This window comes from Emydura macquarii, unplaced genomic scaffold, assembly GCF_026122565.2.
Source record: "Emydura macquarii macquarii isolate MOO-44397 ecotype Brisbane River unplaced genomic scaffold, CSIRO-AGI_Emac_v2 contig_383, whole genome shotgun sequence".
Classification (NCBI taxonomy): Eukaryota; Metazoa; Chordata; order Testudines; family Chelidae; genus Emydura; species Emydura macquarii.
In genome coordinates, this window is record NW_027130520.1 from 2,749,829 (window position 1) to 2,769,069 (window position 19,241).

At 40.1% G+C, this 19,241-nt stretch overlaps 1 protein-coding gene across 2 annotated transcripts in view; it reads left to right on the top strand.

Moving 5' to 3' along the window:
- DPY19L4 (dpy-19 like 4) overlaps positions 1-18,825 on the top strand; it is a 44,288-nt gene extending 25,463 nt beyond the window's left edge. For both annotated transcript variants that reach the window (XM_067536699.1, XM_067536704.1), the window contains 7 exons: positions 1,707-1,826; positions 2,824-2,944; positions 4,224-4,280; positions 6,060-6,142; positions 8,176-8,308; positions 12,072-12,230; positions 15,809-18,825. In XM_067536699.1, coding sequence (XP_067392800.1) covers positions 1,707-1,826; positions 2,824-2,944; positions 4,224-4,280; positions 6,060-6,142; positions 8,176-8,308; positions 12,072-12,230; positions 15,809-15,973 — 838 coding nt within the window. In that variant the 3' untranslated portion in view covers positions 15,974-18,825. The remainder of the gene's footprint in view (positions 1-1,706; positions 1,827-2,823; positions 2,945-4,223; positions 4,281-6,059; positions 6,143-8,175; positions 8,309-12,071; positions 12,231-15,808) is intronic.
- Positions 18,826-19,241: the final 416 nt, after the last annotated feature.

Consider the following 19,241-nt stretch of genomic DNA (forward strand, 5'->3'; position numbering starts at 1 on the left):
CAGCATCACAGCCCAGATTCACTTGTGGATGCTTTTTCCATTCCATGGTCAGGTCACTTTCTATATGCCTTTCCCCCATCCCACTGGTGCATAAAGTCCTCCTGAAGACCAAGAAAGTCATGGCTCTGGTGATTCTGATTGCCCTGGTGTGGCCACGGCAGCATTGGTTTCCTACATTCCTCAAGCTTTCCAGGGAGAGCCCGATCAGCCTCCCGCTCTTCGCAGACGTGATCACACAAGACTTCGCCTGCCTTCGTCATCCAAACTTGTAGTCTATGCATATCACAGCATGGAAGCTCCATGGCTGAATCAACAGGAAATGCTCTGAGCAAGTCAGAGAGATCCTTCTGGGAAGTCAGAAGCCCTCCACCAGGACTACCTACCTAGCAAAATGAAAGAGGTTCTCCATCTTGTCTAGACAGAAGGGCTTATCCCCAGAGGCATCATCAATTCCTCTCATTCTGGATTACCTTCTACACCTGAAGCATCAGGGGCTGACGATGTCATCGATTAGAGTACATCTGGCTGCAATTTCAGCTTTCCACCCATGGGTGGACGGCCGATTGATCTTCTCAAATCGCATGGTGAGTTGCTTCCTCAAGAGCGTTTCTACAGACGCGTGAATCGGTTCCGCAATGGGATCTTAATTTAGTGTTATCTGCTTTGATGAGGCCACCCTTTGAACTGTTGGCGACATGTTCACTCCTACACCTTTCATGGAAGGTAGCCCTCTTGGTGGCCATCACTTCGGCCAGAAGAGTTTTGAAGCTGCGGGTCTTGACATTGGAGCCTCATTGTACAGTATTCTTTAAGGACAAGGTCCACCTATGATCACACCCATCCTTTCTCCCAAAGTTGGCCTCGCATCTTCATTTCAACCGGATATTTTTGTTCCGTTTTTCTATACCAAGCCACATGCTAGCAGTCAGGAACGGCGTCTTCATACATTAGACGTCAGGAGAGCTCTGGCCTTCTACATTAAGCAATCAAAACCTTTTAGGAAGACTTCACAACTTTTTGTTGCAGTGGTGGAAAGAATGAAAGGTGTCCCGGTCTCCTTGCAGAGGATCTCGTCTTGAATTACTTCCTGCATCAAGGTGTGCTATGAACTGGTGCAGGTGCCTGCTGTGCCATTGACGGATCACTCTACAGAGGCCCAGGCAACCTCGCCTGCTTTCTTGGCCCAAGTCCCGATCCAGGACATCTGTGGGGCAACAGCCTGGTCCTCTGTACACACTTTTGCAGCTCACTATGCCATCGTTCATCAAGCCAGGGAAGACACAGCAGTCAGTAGGGCAGTCCTGCAGTCAGTGCTGAGCTCTGACTCTGCCACCTAAAGGGTTGCTTGTGAGTCACCGAATTGGAATCAACATGAGCAAGCACTTGAAGAATAAAAGGCAGTTACTTTCTTACTTTTGTAACTGTTGTTCTTCTAGATGTGTTGTTCATGTCCATTCCAAGACTTACCCTCCTACCTCTCTGTCAGAGACTTCCGGCAAGAAGGAACTGAGGAGGCAGAGGGTCAGCAGAGCCCTATGAAGGGGGCTCCCAAGCCGACTCTACGGGTACCACTGGGGGGAAAAGTCTTCGGGCAACTGTGCTCGAGGTGCATACACACCTAATTGGAATGGACATGAGCAGCACATCTCGAAGAACAAAAGTTACAAAGGTAAATAACTGTCTTTTTCGTTTTCTTCCAACTGCAGTGGTGAACCACTCAAAGAAACCATTACACTTGATGATGGCCGAATTGGAGAGAGGCCAGAGATAGCCTATCATGTAATCCACACAATGTTACTGGGTTCTTTTGCAATGATGTTGGAAGGGTAAGTTTTATACTGATTTTTCTGTTTTGAAAGTGACAAAATCGTACTAACTGAACATGATACTTTAGTCACCCTTTTAGAAGTTGTCCAAATTGTCCCCATCCCACATTCTCCTCAGATACCCATTTGACGTGCAACACTATTAATTACTGTTGAAAGTAGCTTAGTGACCTTTGACCATATAACAAAAACAAAAAAAATAGAATATGCTTAAGTGTCTTTGGTTTCTTAGGTTTTTCCCAGCAAAAATCCAAGAAGTTAATTGGAACAAATTTTTAATCATTCTACTATTAGTCTTCAAGTTCAGCTGCTGTGCTAGCATTCTTTTTAAATTCTGATGTTCCATTGAAATCTTATGTAACTTTTTGATGCATCAGGTTAAGGCCCTACTTGAATCACAGGATGATTGTCCAGAAATTGTGGCTGAGTTGTGGACAAGCCATGAAAAATTGCAGAAAAGTAATAATGGACCTTATTATTTGCGGTAATAAGGTACATTACTTTTCCATGACTTTCCACTGTGGGCTGCCCACAGCTCAGAGCAGGGGCTCCCTCTGTCAGCAGCTCGGTGCTGAGAGCAGGGGAGCCCAGGGCTGAGAGTGGGCCCACCCTTCCCTCCCCCCACGGTCAAAAATTCAGGGGGAGCCATATATTGTGGGATCTGCAATATCGCAAAATAAGTGGGTCTTATTCATGATGTATCATGGAAACTAGAGATGGAAAGCACTTCCATTCTATCTGCTTGTCTGTTCAGGACATCATGAGATGTGTGTTTGCCTGACATGTTTTGACATGTCAAGCAACTGCAAAGCAGTTTAAAAAGATATTTTGAACATTTATTCTTATGACACTAGATGTAATGCTGCTGTTTAGATTAGAACAGTGGCATTTTCCAGACTGTCAGCCAAATAAATGTTAGCAGCAGGTCTTGTGTTTGTGTCTGGAGTCTGAATACAATATGTGCAGTGTCTCATCTTTGGAGTTTTGTGTTTCCCAGCGTGAAGTACCTATGGACTCCCTATATGTGTATGCTTGCTGCATTTGGTGTATGCTCCCCTGAGCTTTGGATGACACTTTTCAAGTGGCTTCGACTGAGAGCTGTACACCCAATATTGCTGGTGAGTCATTATTGTCAGTCATTGTTAACCATGGTTGGTAGTTGTTATAACTAATGAGTACATTTCTTTTTCAAGTGGTGAGTAATTGACAATTCTAAAGAAACATCAAAGGGTAGAAAAACAGGGTATATTTCATTGTCAGATAAGATTGAAAAGTTGTCAAACTAAACAATAGCTGGAATTATTTTTATAAGATTTGTTGAGACCAATTCTATGCTCATATTTATGCTATAGCCTCTCAGGGTGAAGGAGGGATAAATGCTGCAGTGGGAATCAGGACTTCCTCTATTGTACTCCCAGCTCTACTACTGACGTGCTGAGTGGCCTTGGGTAAATCACATCTCCTTTCTGCCACATTTTACCACTTCATAAAATTGGGATCATCTCCAGTTACCTGATTCAAGGGTGCTCTGAGGAATAAGTATTTATTTAATGTGTGTAAAATGCTTTGGACATGTCACTTGCTATGTAAATGCTAAGCGGTAGCACTCTGTAAGAATTGCCAAGACAGTTCTTCCAGCAGTAATGTAATTGATAGCAAGTTATGTAAGAACATCTATTTGTTTATATTTCATGTTTTCTTTTATGCACACAATTAACTGATCTACTGCAGTTATAATTGTCAATAGATTGCTTTGCATGCCTTCCTTACTAGAAATTACCAAAACAGTGTTATACTATTCCTTCTTTGCAAGCTGAAAATGATTAGCTGGAATCTGCTCTGCTGTACCACAGGCTGTTCTTTTGTGTATTACTATTGTGGTTCTGAAGGAGAGACTAAATAAGGTTAAAGGGAATTGAATTGCACTTTTCATTTTTCCTTTTTTTCCTTTGTCTCATAATCACCTTAGTGAGAGACACCTGTTCACTCTTGCTTCCTTCCCCAGCTCATGTATGCACTTCATCGCTGTTACTTGAACAATAAATTATTCAGACCCGGTACTACTAAAGTTACAATGAGCCAAATTCTGCAGTGCTTACTCAAGCAAAATCCTGTTTGTTCATATTGAGTTTTGTGTGACTAAGAACTGCAGAATTTATCCAAATGTCATTTAATGTTCATGTCTGAAACTAGTTCTATTACAGCTGTCAGCTTTTAGATATGCAGTGTTATTGTATCTATTTTAGTCCCAGGATATTAGAGAGACATAGTCCAATAAAAGATATTACCTCACCCACTTTGCGTCTCAGCTTTTAGGCAGAAACAGTAAATACCCCAGGTTCCATGTGTGGGGAACGAAGGAGCAATCAATCTTTTTTCTCTTTTTTTATATTCTAGGCTTTCATTCTGAGTATGGCAGTTCCAACTATAATAGGTTTCAGCTTGTGGAAAGAGGTAAGAAAAAGAGTATTTTCAGTGTTCATTGTAGGCACAATATAAATAATGTCTTGCTTGTGAGAGAAGATAATGCCAATGTGAAATAGTCAGTAATATTAGACAGTATGCTCTAATGAACACTGTTCTTTAAAAACAGCAAATAAAATGATATATAGTTGTCCGTACAAAGATACATAACTATTGTGGCTGGTGCAATTAAAAATGCCTTAGTTTGTTGGCTAAAGATAAACACCTTCATTTACATTTTGGATTTATAAAGTACAGTGATTCTACAGAGAAAATATTGCAAAAGTAAAACGTTGGAACACTTCAAGGATATGTCATCCCATGCTTGTTTTCACTGAGAAGCAGTTAGATAAATTGCAGGTAGAATTACAGAAGGCAGTTACAAGTGCTTTATTTGAAAAGCTCCTGTCAACAAGAAATTGAATTCTTAGTTTAGAACCTTGTATAGAAATACTCCAGACATTCAGATACTACAAAAAAGGGTACCATTTAGGCACTTATATAGATGTGTGCCTGTTTAAAAAAAAGTTTAGTTCCATATTTCAAAAATTCAGAAAAGCTATTTCTAAATAGTTAATTGTTTTAAATAATTTATATATTTAAGAAGTGTTAACAGGTTTACAAATCCTTGTCATGTAAATATCAGAAACAAAACAATTATTACAATAGTGAGCTTTTGTTAGAGACAGTACATAGGAATACAGTCATCAGATCTCTCTTAACAGGATGTTATCATATTACAGAGTGATTAGTTGTTAACAGTTAAGTTTGTGTATGGCAAAAGTGTCTAAATATTGTAACTCTTCTCTATGCTGAGATGACTTCAAAATAGCTTGTTTAGATTTTGTAAAAATGTATACTGGAGAAATAGTATTTTTTTTAAAAAATTCCAGTGCCATATCCAGGTTCTAACCCACAGTATTTTAGTGGTTAAGGTATAAACATCTGATTCAAATGGTTTATAATTGAAGTTCTGATACAGTGTTATGTATAGCAGTATGATAAGACTTTCTTTGCACATCTTCTGATTTCACATACACTGCCAGTGCATTTAGATCATCTCTCAGAGAAGCTATAATAGCTAAAAAGGGTTGTCAGACAAATCTATTTAAGGTAAATAGAATTTGTTCAATTGACTGGGGAATTCGGTACTTCAAGTTGTTCCAACAAAACTATTTTAAGGGTTTGGACGCTAGAGGGCTCCATATGTTGCAAATCTAGTTTAAGAAGTTTGTGTCATTGTACCATAGAACTGAATTGAATAGGGAAAAAAATTGCAAAATGGTAAAAAGTTCCAGATGTTATAATAATTTTCTCTCAGAAACTTCCATAATTTTATGCTGAGGAGAATTGTGTTGATGTCATTTGAGTAACAGCAGGGCACTTCAACAAAATGCATTACTAGATTAAATTATATATTATTGTTTGACCTACTGTTTCCCTCTGCAGAGGGACAATTGCGATTTAGTTTCCTACTGTATGCTTCAAGTTACTGTCTCAAAAATCAAAGGGGAAAAGTTTGGTTTTTTGGGGTTTTTAATTTAAGGGGTCAGATTTATTCCTGATTTAAATCATTTGGAGTTAATGATACTAAACCATTGAATGTGGTCCAAAATATAGAACAGTTGTATTAGACTTTAATTGGTCATCTGTAGCAATATTTCTTTTGTGGCTGTAGGGACTCTTTAAATATAGCAAAGTTACAATGTTTCTGAGAGATCCCATTGGGTTTCCCACTGTATGTAATCAACTTTTGTTTATTTTATTCAGTTTTTTCCTAGAATAATGACAGAGCTTTCAGAACTGCAAGAATTTTATGACCCAGATACAGTAGAACTCATGACGTGGATAAAGTAAGTGTGAGTTCCTGGATATCACTCTCTCTTGTTTTACAGAAGGCATTTTTGTCTTGAGTAACAACATATTTTATCAAGATACAGCTATTAATCTGAGTTTTCCCTCCATGCTTGAACATGTGGTTAGGGGCAGAGAAAGAGGACAGAGATTATGGGTTTGATATTGCTCCCACTGAAAGCAATAAGAACTTGCCATTGACTTCTGTGGGAGCTGGAGCAGCTCTTGAATTATGTGTGACTTGCTTTCATATAATTTAGTTACCAACTCTAATCGCCAAGTAAAGACTTAAGTTGGTGAATATTCTTTAGCAAAACAGTGAGCGTTCTGTGGCAACTTAAAGACTAACAAATTTATTTGGGCATAAACTTTCATGGGCAGAAACCCAGCATCCGACAAAGTAGGTTTCTGCCCATGAAAGCTTATGCCCAAATAAATTTGTTAGTCTTTAAGGTGCTACAGAATTGTCATGTTTTGATAAAAAGAGACTAACACGGATACCTTTCTGGAACTCATTATATTCTTTAGTTCTTTAGATGCTAATTTTCTATTAGCTATTTGCAAAAAACATTGGTGGATACAAATGTCAGGCTGGCTCCTGAAAGGTGCATAAACACTTATATTCTTAGCTGTATTAGGGCCAGAGTGCTCAGCAGTTGGCAGGATCAACCCTAATGATGTGTAGGGAATGAGAGATTTAAGTAAAGCAGTAATGTAATGTACAGGTACTATATATGTAGGAGTCATAAAAGATGAAGAGGAAACTTGGTTCCAGTCTGGTTTTTTTTCCTTAAAATATATCTCTTATGGTAGTGAGACACCTCTCCACAAACACAAATTCTTCTGTTTGGTTTATAAACATGGGCATATCCAATAATTTCTCTCGGAAGCAGACATTCAGTAATACAAACTAGAGCCTGTTAGATATTTGTCTGACCTTTTTTGACAGTCAAGATGTCTAAACACATTAAATATGTATATATGAGTTTTGCCAGTACATCTTCAAATGAAATAAAACCTTGCCAGGGCAGAATATATGATAAAATGAATCTGATACTTTAAAAATGTTTGTTGTTTTGGGGACTTGCAGCAGCTTTCAATTGCTTTTTGTAAATAAGTAGGTAAAATAACAGACACATTTTCTCAGTAGAGCTTCTGAAGTATCTTTATTTTAAAAAATTCCTTTTTCTTTTAGTAGGAGTTCTGCTAGGTCTATATAAATATGCATCATCTCTTTCCTTGTTCTGGGGCTTCCATTTTTTCCAAGTTATTGCCACATTTCTTTTCCTCCTTCATCTTCCTCCCATTCCTGTATGCTATTTGGCATTATCCTGTCTGCCTGAAAGACAAGGATCCCAGTCCCTTCAAGACCAAATGCTGTTCCACAGATTAAAGAATTCAGAAGTGAATGGCAGTTAGCCAACCCTTCTCTTCACTCCATCAGGAGGCCTTCTTCATCAACTCAGGCAATGTCTACATTGACGGCGGCAAATTCGCCGCTGTCAGATCGATCTATCCAGCTCAATTGAGCGAAAGTGAAGATCCGCTCAAATCGATCCAGAAGTCGATGTATTAAAACCACTTCCAGAAAAAGTGTAGCACTGCGTGGACAGGTACACATTTCCCATTGGTGCAGCGTAGTGAAGATGGTGCGCAAAACAGAAGTTACAAAGTCGACGGAGTTACGCAAGCTACTTAATGTAGCTTGCGTATCTCCCGTCGGACTGCCGCCGAATTCTCAGGTAAGTGTAGACCAGGCCTCATGCTCCTGAAAGTCTGGGCTTCCACCTAGCAACATAAAGGACTTTGATCATGCTACTAGGCCACTTCATAGCTCCTTGCGAAGAACAGTACTTTCAGTTAAATGTATAGTATGTAGTTAGATACATCATGGTATCTTCATGAGCTGGAGTTTTTACCTTAGCAGATTATAAGATTCACTTGGGTGTTAGAATTGAGATAAACTATTGTTTTAGAAAATATGTCCTTGAACTCAAATATGCATGAAGTGATTTTTTTTTTTTTCCCGCAGAAGACAGGCTCCTGTTGCTGCTGTGTTTGCTGGAAGTCCACAGCTAATGGGTATGATTAAGCTGTGTACTGGGTGGATGGTGACAAGTCTACCTTCATATAATGATGCTGATCTTCTACGAAGAAATGAGAATGTGAGTATCCAATTCCAGAAATGTATTCTTCGTTCACTATGTGGAAAATGAGAATAGGTGCTTGAAATGTATAGGAGCATTGAAAGTTACACACGTCAAAGGAGATAAGTGAAGGCCACCTGATGGTCTTGTGGAGTTGGAGTTCCAACATGGGATCCTAGTTCATGTCTCTGTGTCACTTGATTCCCGGGCCAGCTGTGGTGAGGAATTTTTATTATTTATTTATGGTAGAGCCCACCATATGGTAGGTGCTTTCCAAACATTAAAGAACAAGGGAGTTTACTTTCTAAGGACAGACAAGTACACAGAAGTTAGGGGAAGGGTAACAACAAAAGGCTACCAATATACATGGCAGCTTGATTCACCATAAGCAGCATGGCAGAAGTGGGTTTTGAGAGGGACATGACAGGAGAGGTGTGGGCTTGCTGATGACCTCACGGAGGTTTTGCTATGCATAGGAGGCTGTGTAGAAGACACAAAATGGTTGTATGAGAAGCTGGCAAATGGGTGGACAGGGCTAGGAACACTGGCACAGAGAAGGGCATCTTCACATGTTCTCCACAGTGAACCAATGTGAACTTAAATTTGATGCAAGAGTGGCTTGGGAGCAGGAGGAGAGATTGAAAAAGAGTGATTGAGACATTGAAAGATAAAGATATCATTGAAAGAGATCAATGTAGTGACTATTTTGTATGGATTGAAGAGCAATGTATATGTTTGGAAATCAGATAGGGGGATGTTGCAGTAGTCAAGGCAAGATATAATGAGGTCCTGAATGAGAGATTTGGCTGTGGGGATGGAAAGAAAAGGACAGATCTTGGGAATACTAAGAAGACACTGCAAGATTTGCATAAGGCCTGGATGTGTGGGATGAGGAAGAGGAAGAGTCAAAATAACCCTCTGTGCCTCAGGTTGGACCCCACTGATGTAATTGCTCCAAGATCCTCTTATGAATGGGTTCATAGGAGTGCAAACTAGTAATAACATTTTTCCAAAACAGTAAAAATCCCACTTTTTGGTCCTGGTACTGTATTTATATTTGATGTCTCTGGTTATTTGGTAAATTCAAGTTAGGTCAAATTCTTGGGACCCATTTAATTTAGATTATAGTGATTTAATTTTTCCTGCACCTACATAGGATTATAATTTTTCCCCCATCTAGAATCATTTAATATTCAGACCAGTAAAGTCACTGTATACCGCAGGGATTTTTGCCTTGGCTAGCACAATTTATAGTATTGTAGTATATAGTGTATCCTCATTTATGTATTCAGCTCTGTATCTCATGAATTCATTTCCCTTGATTGGAAGAGAGGTTTTTTTAGATCACTATAAAAATGCAAAAGTGAAGAGCTAACTTTCTGTCTTATGACATGGTTCTGGACTACTAGTTGAACTCATGGGCAGGAACAGACCTGCATCACTGGAGTCTGAGACAAACATAATCCTTCAATGAAGAGGTTATATGATGTCTTGCTACTTAACTGAACCATGGAGCAGAATTGACATCTACTTTGACCATTTGTACTAGAATGTATTGTATTCCAGGACTGGGAGAATACTATATAAACAGTTGGCTTCAGACTAGTTAAACTTCAGAGTGGCACTAGAACTCATTTCGTTGCCTGGAAGTCTTGTCTGAGAATACAACAAAAAAATAAATTTGAGAGTTAAGATTTAGGTGACTGATGAGGGGAGATAATTTCTCACTTTACTGGGTCTAATGCCATGGCACTGTTACCGTTTGTCTTCTTAATACCAGTAAATGCTGAAGGTATTTTTACACTATAAGTGCTACAGCAGCATAGCTGCAGCTATTCCACTGCAATGTTGTAGTGTAGACACTTGCTACAATGACAGGAGTTTTTCCATTCTATAGTATGTCCACCCCGCTCCGAGGTGGTAGCTCAGAATTCTTCTATTGACCTAGTGGTGTCTACACTGGGTCTGGGGTTGGCTTAATTACATCTCTAAGGGGTGTGAATTTTTCACACCTGTGAATGACATAGCTAGGTCAACCTAAATTTTAGGATTAGACCAGGCCTGAGTCTCAGCACAACTTTAGAAACTGCATTTTGTCAGCAATGGTATTTTTTTAACAGGAATTGACTGCCTCTCATTATGATTTTAGATGCTCTTTGGCTTATTTTTCCTTCCATTCCTCTTGCCTGTTGATCTCCAGTGAGTGGTTTTTCCTGATACCGAAACCCAGAGTTTAAGTAGAGATTTCCAAAGTCTTCCATAGTAGTGGTGGTCAGTAGCTGATGCAGCCATGAAAAGTAAAAAAGTGTTCCAAGATTTTGTTTAAAAGGACTTGCCCGATCATCTGCTGTGGCTACTCTGCAAGAAAATCAAGATCACAATTCTAAATAGGCTCCTCATTCCCTGTCTGAGGGTGATGCAAAAGTATAGTAGGAGAGTCTGGTCACTCTCTAGACACTCACCAGCTGACTTCAGAAGCATGTGACAGACACCAGAATGAATCATGTATCCAACTATGAGGATGAAGGAATTAATTGTATTTGAGTGGTGGGAGGGGATGAGATGGGAGGAGAGTGGAAATAGCTTCTCAGAGTTCTGCTCTGGAAGGAAAGGCTATTAAAACAGGATTTCCCAACCTGTTAGGGCAATTTCATTAGTTTATCGGAACAAGACTTCAACTATAGCAGATTCTACAACATCTCTCTGTGACAGGGTTCACTCACCACTGTGGTGCCTACTGCTGGCCGTCATGGGGATTAGCTCTGCTCACCGGTGCACCCTCTTCTGGTCGTGCCTCACCTGTTGTTGTCACTGCCTGCAGTCTGAATACTGCAGCATCCTCTTCCTGACTTGGCCCTCCGGCCATGTCACTGTCCATGTGTTCTCCCTTCCTGGGGGTGGTCTCTCTGTTCCAGAGTCTAGCCAGTTCCACAGTGGCAAGTGGGGGGGACTCGAGCCCAACCACTACTCCAGGCCCCGGGCCAGCCCAAGGACCCTGTAGCTAGCAGCCTCCCACTGCCTCTCACCAGTGCTGCTTTAAATTCCCGGGGCCACTTCCCCATAGGCCCAGTACCTTCTGTGTCTTCTTGTCAGGGTCTCAAGCCTGCTAAGTCTCAGCAGCCAGCCAGGTGCTGTCTCTGTAGCTCCCCTGGTCCCTACTTAGCAGCTGCCCTGTGTAAAGGAGCCCTCTAGGAACCCAGGTTTCTCCCTTGCACTCCCTACAGCAAATGACCACTTCTGGCCTTGTAGCTCTTTTTATATGAGCCTACTGGGCCCTGATTGGTTGCTCCTCACAGCCTCCTGAGGCTGCTTTTAACCCCTTCTCTGCCAGTGAGAGGCCGATGCCCCATCACACTCCCATTCAGTTTCCCATGGTCTTATCAGATATGGAGCTTGGGCTGTCCACAGTTGTCATAAGCTAAAAATACTAGCCCACTAGAGGATTGACACTGTGGTTGAAGCATTATTCATGAAATCCTGTAGTATCAGTTACCAGTGCTTGTAATCCATGGTGGTTAATTACTCATGACAAATGTCTAACAGAGACTTTAAACATTATGACTGGTCTCCAGAAATCCATTTCATCTACAAAAACATATTTTGCCCTTAGATATTTATGGAAATGTTTTGAGTAGCAAATATATACAATTATATATATTTAAAATAACTGTCTTTCTATAATTTGTATATGTAACTTCTCATTCCAGGTTATCCAGTGTATTTAATATGCATTTAATTTGTCATGGTTTTAATTTGTATTAAATATTTCTCTAATATGTAGATTTATCAGATCTATTCAAAAAGGTCTGCCGAAGATATTTATAAGATACTCACATCCTACAAAGCCACTTACCTGATTGTGGAGGATTCAATTTGCAATGAGGTTGGACCTGTGAAAGGATGTAGGGTTAAAGACTTATTGGATATTGCTAATGGCCATGTAAGTAGCACCTGGAAAAAGTTAACTATTTGAATGGATAAAGTAATTTGTTCAATTTTAAAGAAAAATGAAATTAATTCCACAGAATACTTATTTTGCCAGTTACAGTTGGCATGTAAAAATTCATACTACTTTGAAAAAAGAGAAGTTAGCATCTTTGGCGTTTTGAAGTATATTGCTTCATCCTCTCAGGTTTCAGCTTAATCCAGCCACTCCTCATCTAGGCGCTAATCACTTTAAATCACTGAGGGATCTTTGAGACTGTTAACTAAGACCTGGTCTACACTGCTGCGTTGGGTCGATGTGAGATACACTAGTTACCTAGCGCACTGCTGTCTCTGCCTCTCTTTTTCATTCACCACAGACACAATGAGTAAACCAGGCTGAGGGTGGGTGAAGAGAAACTCATATCCCTTGGAAGGGACAAGGCATTAACCTCAGAGCCCCCGTATACAGTATTCCATAAGGACAAGGTGGGCAGTTGTGCCCACACCCAGCTTTCCTGCCCAAAGTGGTCTCTCAATTTCATGTTAGTCAGGAGATTTTCTTGCCAGTGTTCATTCCAAAGTTGCATGCCAACAGCAGGGAACGTAGTCTCCACTCCTTGGATGTGAGGTGGACGCTGTCTTTTTACATAGAGAAAACTCTAAACCCTTTTGTAAATCGACTCAGCTATTCACTGCTGTAGCTGAAAGGACTTCCAGTGTCATATCAGAATTTCATCCTGGATTACTTCATGTATAAAGGAATGTTACGAGCTAGCCAAGGTGCCAGCCCCAGTTCTCACAGCACACTCCACGAGAACTCAGACCTTGTCAGCGGCATTCCTGGCCCACATCCCCACACGAAATCTGTAGGGCCGCAACATTTACTTCACTTTACGCTATTACCCAGCATGCCAGAGATGATGCGGTATTTGGTAGAGCAGTGCTCCAGTTGGCAATCTTGTGAGCTCCGACCCCTCCTCCATTGGTCTGCTTGGAAATCACCTACTTGGAATCGACATGAGCAAGCACTCAAAGAAGAAAAAACAGTTACTTGCCTTCTGTAATGGTTGTTCTTCGAGATGTGTTGCTCTTGTCCATTCCAAGACCCACCCGCCTACCCCTCTTGTCAGAGCCGATCGGCAAGAAGGAACTGGAGAAACAGTGGGTCGGCAGGCCCCTATATACAGCACCTTGGAGGTGCCACTCCAGGTGGCACCCGAACCGACCCAACGGATACCGCGGGGGGAAAAGCCTTCCAACGACTGTGCACGCAGTGCGCACACACCTGCTTGAAATGGACATGAGCAACACATCTTGAAGAACAACAGTTACAGAATGTAAGTAACTGTTTTTTTTCAATGTATCCCTGAAGTGCAGTGCTTTGCGATTGGCTCTCAGCATTGCAGTGGCATCTGGCTGCCCAAAATTTGCAGCCAACCTATCTGCCTCCACAACCCAACCCAATGGGAACTTCTCTCCCTTTGTCTCACAGACATTATGGAGCACACAGCAGACAGAGATAACTGTTGGGATATTTTTTTCACTGAGGTCTAATCTAGTGAGTAGACTGCACCAGCACGCCTTTAAATGGCCAAATGCATATTCCACCACCATTCTACACTTACTGAGCCTATTATTAAAATGATCCGTGTCACTGTCCAGGTGCTCTGTGTAGGGCTTCATTAGCCAGGGGAGCAAGGGGTAGGCAGGATCCCCCAGGATCACTATTGGCATTTCAACATTGCCAATATTTATTTGTTGGTCAGGGAAGAAAGTGTCTACCTGCATCTTTTTTAACAGACCTGAGTTCCTAAAGATGCGCGTGTCATGCACTCTGCCAGACCACCCCACATTGATGACGGTGAAGTGTCCCCTGTGATCCACAAGGGCCTGCAACACCATTGAGAAATGTCTCTTTCAATTTATGTACTCTGTGGCAAGGTGGTCCAGGGCTAAGATAGGGGCGTGCATGCCATCTATGGCCCCTCCACAGTTTGGGAACCTCACTGCAAAAAAACTTTCCACTATGTCCTCCACGTTTCCCAAAGTCACTACCCTTCTTAGCAAAAGTCTATTAATGGCCCGGCACACTTGTATTACAGCTGATCCCATGGTGGATTTACCGACTCCGAACTGATTCCCTACTGACTGGTAGCAGTGTGGCGTTGCTAGCTTCCACAGAGCAATGGTCATTCTTCTCTACTGTCAGAGCTGGTTTCAAGTATTCATGCGTTTCAGGGCTTGAGAGAGTTCTCCCTAAAGTTTCGCATTCAGAAGTTCTGCAGCCACTGCTTATAATCCCATACCTTCATAATGATGCGATCCCATCAGTCACTGGTTGTTTCCAAGGACCAGAAGTGGCGCTCCACTGACTGCAGATGGTTCGTGACAGCCTGCAGCAAATGGGAATTGTTTTGTTCTAGGCTTGTAGCAAGGCAGCCTCTGTAACATCGCAATTTTCAGCGCTTCAGCTCCTGTCTCGCCCCTGAAAATACTGCAGAATAAGTCATGAGGTGTTTGTGATGCTCACAATAATACTACAGCGCTGAGTGGACTCCATTCCTCTCAGGCAATGGCATGCACGTGGCAGAGAGTGAAGGGTTTGAAAAAATAACGTGAAAAGGTGATTGTCTGTTTGTTTGGACTGGGACAAGAGGGGAGGGAGAGAGGGAATACGTTGCATCATGGGAGGACAACAACCTTCCCAAAAGCCTCTGCGGCTAGTTGCACTGTGGGATAGCTACCCATGGTGCACTGCTTTGATTGTTGACCCAAGCATGGCTAGTGGGGATGCAATCCCCTAACGCAATGAGTGGGTGTGATCACACTTCCCCGACTTCTAAAATTCGGTGGGTGAAAGTTCATTTTAAATAAATCGACTTCACTCCACAGTGTAGACATACCCTCAGTATAAGCTAATTATGTAATGCAGACCAGGCCGTAGTTGACAGTTATTTCTAATGAACTTTGTGTCTGTAACTTGAGAGTGAGGAGTTCACTTCACTTATCTCAAAATTAGCAGGGAAGACAGAGGGTCTCTAACTCTTTTCTCAGTACTATTCAGTGCTATAGATGTGTGTTAAATAGTGCTGTATTTAAGAAGAAAAGGGCAGACTAGATGGCTTAAGGGATGGGATAATGAGATGTGAAGCCTTTTGCTTCCAAGTTGACTGGTTTGAATCAACTTCATGGCTGTGGTGATTGACACCCATGTCTTCAATCTCTGCAAGGAGGTCAATGAGTTAATTGTTCTTGGAAAGTGAATTTCCTTCTCATCCCCAGAGTTGCTCCTTGCAGATCAGATTTGAAGTTGGCTGGCAGGGTGATGCGATAACTTTGCATTGCTGCTGCTCATGCTCTCTGCCTTTATCCTATAGAGGATTTCTGTTTTCAGGGCTATTAATCTAGCACTACCATTAATCAATTCACAAGCATTAAGTTTAAAAAGCCCCCAAAGTATAGGGGGAAATGTTTTCAGTCAGGTATGTATATTTGTGTTATCTCTGTTGGAATTGTATAATATAGAAATGAAAGATTAATCATATGTTCTGTGATTAGATTTCTCTTAACAAGTGTCTTTTCTTCTGGTAGGTGGTTTGTGATGAAGGTGACAGTTATGTCTACTCCAAATATGGACGATTCTGTCATGAGATCAAAATGAACTATTCTCCATATGTGAATTATTTTACTCGGGTATACTGGAATAGATCCTACTTTGTGTATAAAATCAACACTGTGATATCGTTCCAGTCTTGAAAAATCATGGAGACTTCTTTTTGAAGATTGACAATGTACGGAATTAATGGGAGGAATTCCTATTTTACAAAGTGGCTTTTTTGCAGATAGAAGTGGGAGCATGCAGAATGCTCATTATGTTAATATACCAAACTGGAATTCTGTGGACTACAGCCCAATAAGCAAGAGTATCATCTTCTAAGGAAATGTGAGCACTTGTCAATTTTACAGTCTCAACAAAGTGTGACTGTCTTCCGTAAGTCTTACATTTGTCTTCCCAGTTTTTCCCATTTTGAATCATCCTAATTTTCATGTAAATAAAATGTCTAATTTAAATATTACAACAAATAATTAAATTCTAGATGGACCTACTTTGGTAAATTCCAAAAAAATAACATTCAGACATTTGGGCGTGATTTAAATTCAGGTCCATTATACTGCTTTCGTTTTCAAAATGTCCCGAGTAAGAGTCCAGGCAAATAGTTTGATTTTTTGTTAACAGGACTGTCTTTAACTACGTACATTACTGTGTTCATTGCATACACATTCATACATATTATGTGTGTAGGTACAGCATTTTTGTATGAGCCAACTCCTGAAGATTTTAGTTAGGCAGAACTCCCATAAATTTGACTTCAGTGCACGGACAAAGGGGTCACCTGTGTGGATGAGTTTGCAGGATCTTAGTTTGAACTGAGTAGGTCTTTGGGATTTGTCCACATTAGATAGTATATACTTATTCATTTTATTCAATTTAATAGATATTATGTAGTTAGTCTTGGTAAAACATTAACACAAATTTGATTTAAAACCCTCACACGCAATGAAGTCATGTTAAAACAGTTGAAACTATAGTTTAAATATATGCATATAATGAATTGAATATACTTTCCAGGTATATTTTCAAAAACTTTAGAAAATATTTTGTCCCCTAACTTTGTTTTATCTTCCCTATCATTACTCCTTCCCACACCATTCTAATCAGTTTTCTTAATGAATTCTCCATTTATGCAATTTATTTTGTTGCTACTTGCTGTACTTCTGTTATAATGGATGTTTATTTGCGTCCTGCTTTGGGCCTGATTTTGAGGGCCTGAAACAAAACATCACAAAAGTTAATGGAAGTTTTGCCTGAGTGAGGACTGCAAAATCATTCCCACTCTGTCTGCTGGAAAAATGCAAATCCAAAGAATTTAACTTCTATGAAGTGAGCATATACAGCAAGAATATGGTGCATGTGTATGCTTACCATTTCCTCTGTGCATATAGGTTTATCTGTTGTTATACTAACAATCAATGCTGCATTACCAAACACTCTGAAGTGATTTTTTTTATTGTTGCAAATGTCGTCATATCTGTAGTCCAGTTTCCTTTTCTAGATGTGCTCATTTTTGAGGCCTAAAAACCTTGACAATGTTTTAAATTATCCACTTTATTTGAAACCATGGCTCAGATAAATCCATAAAACAAAATAATAATGGGTTTGGTGATCTGAAGGAAAAATGGGTTTTCGTAGTTGAGTGACAAGGTAAGTAGCCTTATATCAGATGTAGCCTTGATACATTCATTATATTAAGAATGTGTGTGTGTTTTATATATAAAGTCTACTCATAGTATGCACTGTTTGTGTATTTATACACAAGTGCATGTGAATCTGCACTGAACATTTTCCAGACTTTTCAGTCGCTACCGTAAACTAATGCATTATCTTCAACTACTGTAAGGGTGTGGGAGCCGTTCAGTGGTCTTTTCTCTGTGTGATAGAATGAATGTAGATGTATTTACTATTTTGAAATAACTCTAGCTCTCCAGGTGCAGTTGGAGTTCATTATGACTTACTGTCAGGGATATCATACCTATGTGTCTCATTCCTATTAAATGCATGAGCCCAAAAGTTCATGAATTCCATTTAATAATAGCAATAAGGCATTCCAGGTAGTGAATTTCAGGGTGACTGTTGCACTCCTTGGGTGGCTGAAGCCACTTAACCAATGGCCTCATGTCTTATAACAGCATTCAATGTACAATATTTTAATTACCCTGCAATGGACTGCCTATTGTGTTTTACTGCAGCGCTATGTGTGTATAGTACTGAGTAGTACTTAGTGTGAATACATACACACAGAATACATATGTATAGAAAAATACAGCTAACAGCCATCCTACACATCTGAAAATAAATCCCATCTGTAGCACATTGGCCTTTATACATGTTTGAATAGACATGTTAAATCTTGTTTGAACCATGACATAATATTATTAAGTATTGTAATTGTTTTTAAGTAGTGAGGTTGCTACTTCAGTGATTCTGCTTTAGGAGAATCAAAATCATGAGGATTTGTAACATGCTCATTATTTTTTATATATATATTAGAAAAAATTGTATCATAGCAGCATTGGGTCATCGGTCTTAAAACAGAAAAAGAGCCTTATAGAGGAGGAAAAATGTAGTCTTTGTACAATTTCCTGGAGGAAAATGTAGCCATTGTAATCCGAGTTAGAAGGCAAACATATTTAAATAATTAACCTAAAAATTAAAACTTAGGTTTGAACATCCAATCCAGTTGCTGGCCTGCCTATGAAATAGCCACACACAAAAATGTCATCTAATTCGCACTTTTTATGTAGGAGGCAGGTTGCATGGTGTTCCCAGGAAGGATTAAATGGGGTTATTCATACAAGTAAGATGCAGTTATGCCCTAACTTGCTTTCCAGCATAGGTCACTAGCACTGCAACCCTAATAAAAAATAAAAACTCATGGTTCTGAGCGTGGGAGAACATTTTGAAAAATTCATATCTGTTTTACTGTAGATGTTGCCATCCAGTTGAAATATGTGCCTTGAAAGCTTTATTAAACAAAACAAAAAAATCATTCAATTTGTGTTTATTTTTGTGAAGATCTTTTTAATCTACTTCCTTTGTGATTTATGTAGCTTCAATAGTATCTTATTTTCAGCTGGAAGAGATCCTAACAACCTCCTCCAAAGATGCTGCTGCTGTGTCTGTGCCAGCCATTTTGTTTATAATCATTGACTCCACCAGCCCAGAAAGAGAGATGAATTTGCATGGCAAGTTGTTGCTTTTATGCTGGTATACTTAGTCCTTCCCACTGTGAGCCCTCAACCCCCTACTATACTTGCTGAACCTCAGTAAACAAAAATATTATCTGAAAAGATTATAGGTGAAGAAAGCAGTTTTTTATTACACTAACCTTTTCACGATTAGATCTCTGGTTTCAGATGTAGTCAGGTCACAAGTGAAACAAGATTGGCAATCTCAGCCTAGTTC